The sequence below is a fragment of the Apis florea genome, unplaced genomic scaffold, assembly GCF_048593485.1.
Source record: "Apis florea isolate Af1SG1 unplaced genomic scaffold, ASM4859348v1 contig_3367_pilon, whole genome shotgun sequence".
NCBI classification, from domain to species: domain Eukaryota; kingdom Metazoa; phylum Arthropoda; class Insecta; order Hymenoptera; family Apidae; genus Apis; species Apis florea.
Genome location: NW_028256746.1, coordinates 391078 through 404166, shown reverse-complemented (window position 1 = coordinate 404166; position 13089 = coordinate 391078). Strand labels below are relative to the sequence as shown.

The following is a 13089-nucleotide window of genomic DNA, read 5'->3' as shown; positions in this document are numbered from 1 at the left end:
ACATACACGAAACGAGTGTGTTAATTTTTTTAATTTTGTTACGATACGATATTTGTTTTTTTTTTTCTTTCTTTCTTTCTTCTAATAGTCGATTGCTTGCATTTTTTATTTGTGTTTCGCGCGCGAAATTTTATTCGTACTTAGCCTGCATACGCCACGCGCCGATAGACGAAGAAGTATTGCGACAAACGAAAATAAAAAAAAGAAACTTAAAAATAACTATTCTGAATAAGTTTGATCGTTTTTTTTTCCCCTTTTTTTTCTCGAAATGAAATTAGAAATTGGAGCGCACGGAATAATCCTAGTGCTTGTCAAAAAAAAAAAAGATAATAATAATAATAATAATAATAATAATATTGAGAGGAACGCGAATCGAAGAGAAATTATTTCCTTATCGCGTTTCTTATCCGCGATTCATCAGACGGACGTGTGGCGCTTCTACGAACAATTTGCCGTCTACTTTTTTTTTCTTTTTTCTTTTTTTTTTTTTTTTTTTTTTTTAGCGACACGTACAAACACCGTTCAGGGCGAAAATAGGGTCTCTACGCACTGCCACTCGTACGAAAAACGAAATTAACTAATCAGGTATTGAGTATTTTTTCGGATTTAGAATTGATAACGTAAAGAAGAGAAGAAGGTGAGAAAAGGAAAACGTAAGTACAACTATATGAGAATGACGACGGAATATACGAATTATACGCGAACAATGAATGGAAATATTTAGTTTTAATTTAATAACGTAAAAACGAAAAAAATTTTCTCGAAACGCGCGTTTCACGTTCAATCAAAGAAAGAAAGAAGAAGAATAAGAAGAAGAATAAGAAGAAGAAAAATGAAATTCTTCCGGGAGCAGAGCAACGAGTAAACGAGTCGTCGTCTGATCGGAAGAAGAATTACGAAAAAAAAAAAAAATCAAGGAGGAGTAATGAAAGAAAAAAAAAAAACGAAAAGATAACGAATTGGCAACAAGTAAAAGTAATAATAAAGAGAGCAGCGCACATTTCCGTACATATATAGGAGGAAAAGGTGTTCTCGGGCGGTTTGGTTTTTCATAGTATCTAAACATGATTTCAATAAATAAGCTACCTAGGGCACGAGTTGTTTTTTTTTTTTTTTTTTTTTTGGGAGAAAGGGGCAAGCGGGCCCTTACGTGGCGAATCTGCGAAAACGAAGGAATCAGGGATGGCTCGGTACCTTTTTTTCTTTTCTTTTCTTTTCTTTTCTTTTCTTTTCTTTTCACGCACGCGACGCACGCGTGATTTCTTCATCGATCGGAAATACGCGTACGCGGGAGATAAAGTCGCACGGAACGTATATAATTATTGTATATAGCGAGGCCGAGGAACGTACCACTGATCCTTTTCGTTGAGTCGCCGTTTACGTCGTATATCGTGTACCTAACCTAGTAATACAGTCTGCAGTAGCGTCCTAAGGATTAACTTCATTAACGATCGTAATATATAATATATTACACGCAGTCACACGCGTTCAGAGGCAGATATACGTACGCACGCAAAAAATGCACACAAATACTTTTAAGCTCGTACACGAACACGCAGTTTAAGCCGATACTCTCTCAATAATATATCTCACTCTCATTCCATATCCGAAAAATATAGATTTTTGTGTGAATTACACCGTCCCGACGCGAGTGAAAATCGCATCGAAAGCGAATCGAATATATTTCAAATACATGTCGTACAAAATATTCAGAGATCCTGTTATTTATTCGTCCGTTTGTCTAAACATCGTCCCGGGATAAATTTACGAAAAATATACATATATATATCACACGCTATCGCATTCCTGAGAAATAGCGTATGCATACCGATTCTCTGCCTCAATAAATTCTGTTTGCGTTTAATATGTGTGTGCGTTCGGAGTAATCGACTTTCACGCACGTGCGTATTTTTTTCCTTCTTTTTTCCCCCTTTTTTCTCTTCTTTCTCTCTCTCTCTCTCTCTCTCTCTCTCTCTCTCTTTCTTTCTCTCTTCTCTCTCTCTCTCTCTCTCTCTCTCTCTCTCTCTCTTCTTTAATATATGTATATATATATAAATAATATCGATTAAGAATAAAATAGTAAAAAATTGCTTAGACGAATGGAGCAGCCGTTGATAAAATAGCGATTCGAAGATTTCGACCGCGTCGCGGAGCTTCGACATGAACGTGACACGGTGAGAACTGCGTGTACGTCGCGAGCAGGCAGGCACGCACGCACGCACGCACACATAATATTATCATACACGCAGGCAGGCAGGCAGGCAGGCACGCATGCACGCACGCACGCTACATTAGGCGGCGTAATTAGCACAGCGAGCGAGAGAGTCTTGCGCAGCGTGAGCTCTACTGCGCGACCACGCCGGAGAGTTACACCTTTTCAACGCTCCCCTAATCCCCGGAAATATTTCCTTCCTTTTTTTCTTTCCTTTCGAAAGTGTAATACAACTATTTAGCTGCGCTAAATTCCGTTTATCGATATCTATTATACGACTAAATCTCTCTTTCTCTTTTTTTTTTCGATCCGATTAACGCGTGGTGAATTTGCTCAGGTTCGAGATCAATTTGAGAATAGAAATATTTCCATAGGGAAATGCGCGAGATACTTTGGTTCGTGCATCTCTCCGCGCGTGAATTGCGGTCTGTGACAGCGCTTGAAGCACGATAGCTGTCCGATTGCGCAACGATTTAGGCCGATCGCGCGCAACAAACGTACTTAATATTCTTCCATCGCTAAAATCGATCCCCTAAACTGGATCCCCTAAACGAATACGCGAATTCTCACGAAATATTTTTCCCTACCTCTTACTTTCTCCTCTGCCGGTTTTTTTTTCTTTTTTATTTTATATTTTACTTTACTTTATTTCGTACGTACGGGACTGCTAACTCTTTTGGAATATTTTTTTGTTTGTTTGTTTGTTTGTTTGGAAACGAGACAACGAGAACGATCGAGAGAGATAATCGGTGAAAATGAAATAAGAAACGAGTAGGTACGGGTAAGTTCGTTAATCGACCACCCTCCAACTAATAGTATCAAAAATTTAGCGATGGAACGAAAGGGAAATTATGGGTATATCGTGCATACTTGCCTGAAAGGATTCAGTCGGGGGCAAGTGTGAAATGGAATTTAACGACGCGTAACGAAAGCTCTAGCCAACAAGACTGTCTTCCTGCAACTCGGTACCCTCCGTTTCTACCTACGTTCTCGAGCGAACGAAGTGAATTTTCGTTGTTGCTTGTCGTCCGTATAGCGAGATGCGGTTGGTCTCGTGTGTGTGTATCGTGTATGATGCGTGTACGTGTGTGTATATGTGTGTGTGCGTGTGTACCCAAGCGAGCAGGAGACACGAGGCGAGCCAGCCAGCTTTTGTTCGTTGCGATCAATCGAGGCGCGTGCTTCGAGCCGCGTGGTGCCGCGTTAGTGGGTTCCTGACATCTCGACCGTACGTTCCACCAGCGTATTTGGCAGTCTGATCTCAGGTTCTCACGGATGTAGATGAGGCAGTCTTGATCGGCGAGCCGGCGCGCGGCTCAATACTTGTTGGCCTCGACGAAGAGACGGCTCTCGTGCCATCTTCGCGGCGCGGACATCTTCTCGCCTTGGCGCATCTTCCAACGATTCGAGTGCCGATAATGATGCGTCGTGTGGATCGTCTCCCTCGTACTGTCCGCCTGCAACAGGGAGTTCTTCGTGTCCCTCGCGGGCGACGGTTTCCTCGACACCACGTACGGATCCCTCGGCCCCATACCACCCATGTCCGCGTTCACCAGGCTGTTGTGGTGATTTATGTCGGCGTGGGGATTGTACTTGATGAAATTGAAGCACTCCTGCCGACCGCGATTCTTGATCGGGTACCCGGACTTGTTGAACCCGAGATACCGCGAATTATTCACGTTCCTGTACGTCAGATACGAGCCGTTGTACTCCTCGTAGAACTGACAATAACCCTTTTGCTTCTTAAGCTGCAAGAACAAAAAGAGAGAAGAAAAAAAAACATGTATCATCTCGCTTGTATATAAATAATAAATGGGATGGACTAATAAGCGCCTAGCTTATATAAGAGTAGAGCGCGTTACGTTACGACTCGAATCTCGCCGCGCGTTTAATAATCTTCCCTCGCAAATTACACTTTTAACGAGGATTGTCTGTGTCGATGCGCAATAAGCGACGGATATAAAGCCGTTTCCCAACCCGGTCGTGTACGACCCCCGACGCGTATAAATATACTCGGTCGCGCGCGATAATGAAATATGTCTACTAATTGGCGGGCAAGCGTAATTACCAGGCCGACGAGTTTCCATTTCTTGTTGAAGCAGATGTATCGCTGGCTCTTCTCCGCGAAGATGTACAACATTTTACTGAAGTCCTCGGACTGGGTCGTAAGTTTTTCTGCAACATCAAGCATAGAAAAAAAAAGACGTTCGATTAAACGAGCGTTCGAACAACGATTACTTTTCGACAAATTAGAGAAAAAAGAAAGGAAAAAATGGAGCGTGGAGACGAAAGAGGAGAGGGAGGTGTAAAACGAAGAAACTTTATAAAATAATCGGGAGGTATCGGTTATCGAGGAGAAAACCGCAGGGTAGCGGAGGAGGTGACGCTGGTTGTGTGCGTTCGGTATGCGAGCTGGCATATTTCCGAGAAGAGATCTCCTCTCGAGGTTTATAGCGCGAGTTGTACCTACATCGATGCTTGGAGAAAGAGAGAGAGAGAGAGAAGGGGGGGACCCTCTTCCAGCCAGTGTGTTCGGCACTGGAAGAAAGGAAGAAAAGGTTGGCTAAGCCTGCCGCCGAGGCTAGTTGGTGCTAATGAAGGAGGCACAGACCGACCGGTGTGTACTTTGCCACTTAGCGGGTCCTGTCGTGCCTCGACCCCGAACCGTATACACGTTGCGCTGTGCTCGCTGTGCAACGCCGTCCCTCTCTCTCTCTCTCTCTCTCTCCCTCCCTCCCTTTTTCTTTCGCACCACCTATTACGAAATTCTGCCGACCGAGAAGTAGGCGTCTTTTGTTCCGGATAACCAAGGGAAAAGGAAGGGCTGGCATTTTACAGGTGCACGAAACCGACTCTCCAGCTTTCCAAACGCGATTCTATTCCCAACGAATCTATCCTATCCTAGCCCCCATGCTTTTCTTTCATATACTTGTATATACTTGTACAACTACACTTCTTTACGCTTTATTATTTTCTATTTGCCGATGTACGAGTACGAGAAAGTAGCCGAGAGAGTTGTCCTCTCGAAGGAAGAAGAAAGTAGACGCGGAAGATTTTCGCAAAGCTACAAAATCGTGTAGAAGGACGAATTCGTGGAGGGAAGGGTTCCCCACCCATCTCTCGAATCCATCATCTAGCCAAGTTTTAAATTCACTTCCCTCTAAAAAAAAAAAAAAAGAAAAAAAAACCAGTAAATTTTCTCACGAGATGGAGTTTCTTTTTGATAGATACAGACGTTTGTGAAATGATGACGTTACGATTATGAGTTTTTCCTTTCTTCTTTGTTCACGGGCCACACGAGAACGGGTAGGTAAGCGTGATACGTAGAGAAAAGGAAGGAGGAAAGTCTGCAGGGTGGCCCATTTGCTGGAGCCTCGTTAAATTCAAGTGGTTCTCGTCGGGTGCCTTCCCAACATCGAAATCAAGAATGTCCCCGAACTGCCTCGTAAACTCCCTCTTTCCCTCCCCTGGCCTTCTCTCTCTCTTTTTTTTTTTTTTTTTTACGTTTCGTTTTCTCTCACCGCCTTCTACCGGTCTTCAGAGAAACCAGAAAAAGCGCAAGAGGACTTAATCCGTGTTCCCCTTACGGTAGTCCATATATTCCCCACGCTAATTAATCCTCCCACTTTTCTTAATTAATCGAATCCACGTTTCGAAAGGATTCGTCTATCTGTCTAGCAGCGACATCAATTTGTTCCTTTCACCTCGATCGTTAAATATCGTATCTTATCGGAATGTGCAAAAAATTCTTCTCCGATCGTTGAAAAGGATCGACGAATTGGCGCGCATTTTATTCGTCGCGTTCCCGTTGCGAGTGGCCGTTTACCGATCGAATTCGTTCTCTCATCCGGGGTTGGAGGGGAAAAATTTAATATCGGATTGGAAAGGTTGAAGAAAAAAATCGATCCGATTCGTTACCAATTGGTCGTAAACGTATCGAAATATTTTTATCGATAGCTCGTAATAAAACGGAATATCGTTGTTTTCTTCGAACTTGATAAAAACTTCGCGAAAACGTATCGCATTAAGTATCGTTTAAGCCGCTATCGAATTGGGAATTACCCGAATCGCCGGTTAAAAATAGGTTGGGCGAAATGCAGGAATACGGAAATATAATGGGCATTATCAACGATAAAGTTGAGTCGCAAGTATGGCAAACAAGTTGGAAACTATCGGTAAAATTTTCCCTCTTCCGTTTCGCGATCTCCGCTTTCCAATATGAAACACGCGACATATATATGTGTGTATATATATATATATATATATATATATATATCTACCTGGTAGCGGCGGAGAAAAGTACGACGATAACAACCTGACACTAATACCACCGACACTACTACTCCCAACACGCTACGTATACGCTTGTTTGCTCGTTCCAGTTAGCCATTATCAAACTCCTATACTTCCGATACCTAGCAGTCGCCGTGGAAGCAATCGCGACCAAACTTGGACGTGGTTCCTTTCGAAACGATTCCTTATCGTTATCGAGTAAAAGGGGAGCGAGATCGTGGACGAATAGTAAGGTTGAGTGACGGAGCGTGTACGCGTTTCTTGCTAAACTTGCTCGTCATCGTCGTCGTCGGAGACAGGCGTCGCACTCGACTCTTCCTCGACCTCGAAGTTTTCGCCTCGAACGATACGATACGGTTTCCGAGAGGGAATCTCGTGGTCGGATAGCGATCGATTCTGAAATTAAGGACAACGTCGTCGATCGAGTTATCTCGGCGCGATCTTGGATGAAAAATGGAACAACGGGTACGTATGGTATAACGTGGGCGAAGGCGAAGGAGCAGAGGGATGAAGCTTCTTCGCTTCGAACCCTCTGTCTTCCGTTTCCCCCCTCTCCCTCGCCCCTGTTTCCTCTGATCGGAGCCGCCACGAGATTAGAGGCTGCCAAATGAATTAAAAGCCAATTTTAATCAAAAGCGGGCACCGGCTTTTAGGCACGATTACCCCCGATAATAACTGGTAGGATGGGCCCGCGCATAAGTGGGAAAGAGCGAGACGGAAGGAAAGAAGAATGGATCCCATATATTACTTCTACGTGCTCGTCGCGATACAGGAACCGATTCTCCGTTCGTTATAGGTTCGCAACTAATAGCTTCTTTCTCTCTCTCTCTCTCTCTTTTTCTCTCTTTCTCTTTATCCCTCTCTCTCTTTCTCTGTACAAGCACCGAAATACCTCGTCCAAGATATCGTCGATTTGTCGCGAAGGAATCCACCGTCGCCATCGTTTTGGCCGAGTTTTCGAAAATAAAAACGAATCGAGAATATGTTGCACTCTTTGTTCCACGGATTCGAAAAAGAAACGATGGGTGTAACGATACGTTGGAAAATTTTCGTATTTTTTGGCGAGGCGAATAACCGCGAGTTGAGAACCACTGGAGCGCCACAATTACGCGGCGTCGGCGTTATGAAAGCTATAATATGACGCGAAAGCGAGTAGGCCGGTACCGACCGCGCAAGAAAAGAAGGAAAAAAGCGGCGTATAACCGCGGCTCTCGTTATAAAGCTGGCACGTATAATAGCGATCCCGTCGTTAACACCTAAACGCACGATTGGCCAATACGGTGGATCGCCCTCCGCGGTGAGAACGCGCACCAGATTACAACGGCGCGCAAATGAGAAGAACACATAGCTGTATACCGGTTGTCTCTCCCACCCGGCCGGTCGAAACTGTGACAGGTGAAGCCCTGATTTGCTCCACTGACGCGATAATCGACCCTCTCTTCGACCCGAACAATAATTAAATTCCGGATCGTTTTTCTATTTTTATTTCTCTCCTCCTCTCTTCTTCGTTTCACGTGACACGTGGTGAGATATCGCGATATCGCGATCGTTCGAGATGCTACCAGTCGGTTAAGAAGATTGAAATTCCTCGTAGACCGGCTATTACGGCTATTTAACGGTGATAAAAATGTCACATCGGGGATCGATGTAATTACAACTGTTATCCGTTTCGACGAATGCCACTCTGCTTTCCAAAAGGGTAATTGTTATCTGTTACCTCCAACGATCGAATTGTCGTTATCGAATTCGACGCATTTCGACACGAATTACACGCAATAAAAACACTCCATCTTTCTCGATCGAATATATACGGAACGATATACACGCGAACGATAGATGATCGAACGAAAGGAGAAATCTAATATGAAAATTGAGATGACTAATTAACGGGGAAAGTATGGGAAGAATTTTTTAATTTTTAAACCACGGCAAGTTAATTATCTTTGGAATCCACACCGACACCGAGCAGGAATTCACGAAGCCGCTCGTAGCCTGGTCGCCAGTTAAGAGTCGAAAAGCTGAAGGACGCTCTCACGGTGTCTGAAAGGTTGGTGCAGCGCGAGTCAAGTCGGTTCGTTTCACGAATGGAGCTTGAGTAATCGCCACGAGAGAGAGAGAGAGGAGAGTAACGGAAGGAAAAAGTGGAGGCAGCGCAGCAGCAACGGCAGCAACAGCACCGGTGCCACCAACCGATGAAAGAGGTGGAAAAGGAGGAAGAGGTGGACCAAGGTGATGGATCTCGGGGAGGTGCAGACGCGGCGCAGCGTGCGGCGCGAAAACTGGCTCCTCTGTTTGCACAAGCCTTCTTCCCTCCTTTTAGACCTTCCTTTTCTCCCCTACCTCGTTCGTGAAAGTCAGAAAAGGAGCCGCCTCGCGCTCACGCCACGGTTAGGGCGGACAGCTTCTTCCTACTCCTCTCCGGAGTTACGGCTCTTCCTTTCAAGAATTTCAAGATTACGCGAAGCCGCTATTGGAAAAACGGAGATTACGCTACGATCGAAAGGCTAGAATGTGAATTTAATAATATTCCAAGGATCTCTCCACGCCGTGATTATCGCTTCGAACGCAACAAATCTCGGTAAACAAGCGAATAATTGAATAATAAATTCAACTATGCATTCTACGTTTTGCATACCGTTTCGCCAACTTATCCGCGCGTATTTTCACGTTTCATATAAATACACGCATTCCATTGTTCCTCGACAAAAATTATTATTTAAGAATAATTATTCGACTCGTTAAGGTCGATCGGTCACCTCTTAAGGGCTTAACCCGGCTTATCCTAGATCGCCATTGATATCGGTTCAGAGAAACGATAACACTTTCGACACAAACTGTCGTGAATTTACTTCTTCGTACGTTTCGATAACGATCGATTCTGTTCGCGGGAAAACGTTAAGAGCGTTGTTAGATATCGAGTTTCCTCTCCCTCTTCGTCGATATCTTAAACTCGATTTCTATACGTCCATGAACTCGGATCCTCGGTAAGTAAGCAAGAAAGCACGAGTTGGACAAGAGGCAATAGAGCGAGATAAATGGCGTCTAGTCGAAAACAATCGCGACAAAACGAGACAACGCGATTCTTTCTTTCAATCGCTTACTCTTTTCTTTTCCTTTTCTTTTCTTTTTTTTTTTTTTTTTTTTTTAACTTCTTGTTTCTCCAGACTCGCTATCTCCCGCGGAAATAGAGGAGTCGGGTTATTAATTGGTGAAGATAAAAGTTCGAACGGGGCCCAGGACGGCGGTTGGTAGCGAAATACGGCGGCGAGATAAGGCCCCCCCTGACCCTCGAGGTCGATCGATAAGCATCGCTATAAATCGAGATCTTTAGTGGCCCAGCTTTGGACGTTTATTTCGTTCGAAAGAGTAGCCACACCGATTCATCCCCCCCTGTTCGGAATCCTTTTTAGTCTTTCTAGGAGACTATCGATCGGAAGAGATAATGTCACGGTCGAGCGCCTCCTGGTGTCGGCCGGACTGCTCGATTCGATTCAATTAACAGATCGACCTATTCTCCACGATGACCACACACGTTGCAACGAATGAATTTATTCGAAAGCCGTTTAAACGCCGGTGTCGCGTGGTTGCCCTCGTTTCGAACAGTTGACGATGAATGACGACCAACTCGCTCGACCCTGTCTATTAATAAACTTTCCACCTCTACATTTCGCCATTCCATCCTATTATTTATTTATATCGCACGTGCGCGCGTATATTTTCTAACGTACGCTGTTCTCGAGAATTCAGGAGGAAGGATTCGAAAAGTGTAAAAACGAAAGCGAGAATTTAATTAACCTCCCGCCGCGCAACGTGATAATCTAATTAATTAAGCGTAATTTTGTACTTACGGTAAGGGGCATTGTTATCGGTGCGTTCCACGGCCTTGATCAAACGGCCCATTACGGTAACATTGCCGCTGCTGCAAGTCGAGTAGAGACTCACGGAGCGCACCATTGCCGGCACCGCCCCGCACATCACCACCTGCAATCGACCAATAATTTTATACCTTCGTGTGTACGTCGATGTATATATATATATATATATGTGTGTGTGTGTGTGTCGAATTTTTCTTTTTTCTTTCGTTAAAACAAGTCATAAATTATGAACAGCTATATATTATCAATTAAATTCCTGTTCTTTTTTCTTTTTCTCGTCGATAAAAACGAAGCTTACAAAGAAAGTTCAAAGTTCGACACGAGTTCGAATGAAATTTCAACGTTTACTCGTTGAAAAAGTTACGAATCGATTCGATGAAAATTTAGGAATCGTGTTCCACAAAATTCGTTAAAATTTTCGTCATGAATTGATGATGTAGTCGAGATAAGGTTGGAGAATTATTCAAAAACTGACATATATATAACAGCGTCGGGATGTATAATCGATTCCCGGTGTTCGAGAAAGAATAAAAGGGGGAGGGGTGGGGGGGGAGGGGGGATAGGAATTCGCGAGGGTTGTTTTCAGTTCGACGACCAAACGCAAAATCGTTAAAGACGACTCCTTCGCGAGTGTTTCACGGGCAAGAACATTTTTACGACAGATTCGCGTATCGTGGGATCGAATCATTCGTCGAGCCGTTCACGCGGATCCTTTTTGCGGATTCGTTCGTGAGAATAAAAATCCACGAAGGAAGAGAAGGAACGTCGTTACAGGCGGAGACCACAAAAGATGTATACCGACAAGATTTGTTAACGAGCGAACACGAGCTGTCCATTAATGGTCGTAGAATCTGACACTTCTTTTATTTCACGAATGGCGCCGTAACAACGTTACGATACCAGCACTGCTGCGCGTCTTCACGGACCGAGCGGGGTACTCGGATATTTCCTTCTTCGTGCGCTCTTTCAATCGTAAAATATTTCTGTCTTTATTTCGAGTACAACGTTCGATTAATCGTGCAAAACTCTAAGTCCCCAATCTAACTTTAAACTGAACACGTTTTAAATGATTCAACCTACGAACTTATATATCGTAACGAGAACTTGTATTATACCGTTTCAATTTCTCCTCGAAATTGACCACGGTTGAAAGTACGGAGCAAGACTGACCGCTATTGAACTCGTTGCACTCGTATCCTTTAAACGTTAAACGCACGGCTGTGGTCGAGGATTTTTCCAACGGCGAGGTTGCTGCACGCGATGCATTTTCGCGTAGCCGCATTGCAGTCTTCCGTTCTCCCGTTTTTCCGATTAATTTCGTTGTTGCGACGATGATCGCGATTCGAGCAAAAGTCTAAGATAAGAGCAACGATAAAATCACTTTCAATCGCGAGTCGAACATCTTTCGATGGATCGATCGTTTGTTAAATTCTCACCTATTATCGTGCTTGTTATTCGTTCCTCGTTTATACATATATATATATATATATATATATATACGAGATACGCGTATCAAGGTCGCGATTTATAAGAGTATCGTATCGCTCGATAATCAGAAACGATAAATGCATAATCAGAGTTTAACAGGTTCGAATATCGATATTCTTCCTCCGCTGTAATTTCGAGAGGATTATTATCACGACGGATCCTTAACCGTTCCAGAAGGTTTCCACGAAAAAGATCGAGACGTAGCCGAGGATCGTTGCCAACGTTATCCACGGTTGGAAATTAGGAAAGAAAATTAATTTCGTTCGATTCGTTTCGTACGGAGAACTTTGTACCGATAGTTCAAAGTTCAAGTACTTTGGGAGGACTTAGAAGGAGGAAAGAAAGGTTCGCCGTATAATTTAGTCGGCGAGGCTGGAAACAGGGCGTTAAAACGAGAACAGAGATGTAGATAGCCTCGTTTCGTGCGGAATGGAGACCCAAATTGCGAGGTAAATACCACTGGCACCGTATCGAGTGAAAAATGTGGCGGGCTGTTAAAATCGCGCGAGTTTTTTCGTAGAACGCGGCCCAAAACCCGACAATGAAAAAATCGACGACAAAGAGAGGGGGGGGGGGGACGCACGTAAAGAGCGCTCTCTCTTATCAATTTACGATCGTCGAAACGTAATCGTCGATCGGGGAGGTCGGTTAATAACGGTGGGTGGGAGGCATGCGATTCGGGCAAAGGTTCTCGGCCCCTCTTCGTGCAACGGGTATCTTCGATCTGACCTAGTCACTGTTCATGTACAAAGAGCTGGCACGTATCCGCTTATGTACCCGTCCAATAAGTATGCAAGTTTACGGATTCCGCACGAACGTGGCCAAAGCCCTCGTTCAAATTTTACACGGCTCGTTAGAGGCAACGTATCTAGGGCAGCGGTATTTCCCTTAAACTATGAACATGACGCGAAAACACTGCTTCCCCTCCCCACTTCTCCGATTCTTTTTTTTTTTTTCTGGAACAATCGTATCTGCCCGCTCGATATATCGGATAACGTAAGGATACACGGATATTTTCATATTTTTATATCCAGGATATCGATAGTTTCGTTGATAAACGATCGTGTGTTTCCCTTGCTTCCAAGATGTTTCTTTTTTTCTCTCTTTCTCCTCTGTGTGAGAATTTTTTGTAACGCGAAAAAGAATCTATCTTCGAACGCGTAATTACGATAATTCGTAGTCGTTTGAACTTTGGTTAAAAAAAAAAAAAAAAATAGAAAA

The 13089-nt window shown here is 43.9% G+C and overlaps 1 protein-coding gene across 3 annotated transcripts in view; it reads right to left on the bottom strand.

The window, feature by feature from the left end:
• Positions 1 to 1962: 1962 nt before the first annotated feature.
• LOC100868773 (fibroblast growth factor 17) overlaps positions 1963 to 13089 on the bottom strand; it is a 78898-nt gene continuing 67771 nt past the window's right edge. For 2 of the 3 annotated variants that reach the window (XM_086912099.1, XM_086912098.1), the window contains exons 3-5: positions 10354 to 10486; positions 4281 to 4387; positions 1963 to 3960 (exon numbers count right to left, since the gene is read on the bottom strand). In XM_086912099.1, coding sequence (XP_086768225.1) covers positions 3529 to 3960; positions 4281 to 4387; positions 10354 to 10486 — 672 coding nt within the window. In that variant the 3' untranslated portion in view covers positions 1963 to 3528. The remainder of the gene's footprint in view (positions 3961 to 4280; positions 4388 to 10353; positions 10487 to 13089) is intronic. The other variant, XM_086912100.1, reaches the window with a different exon arrangement.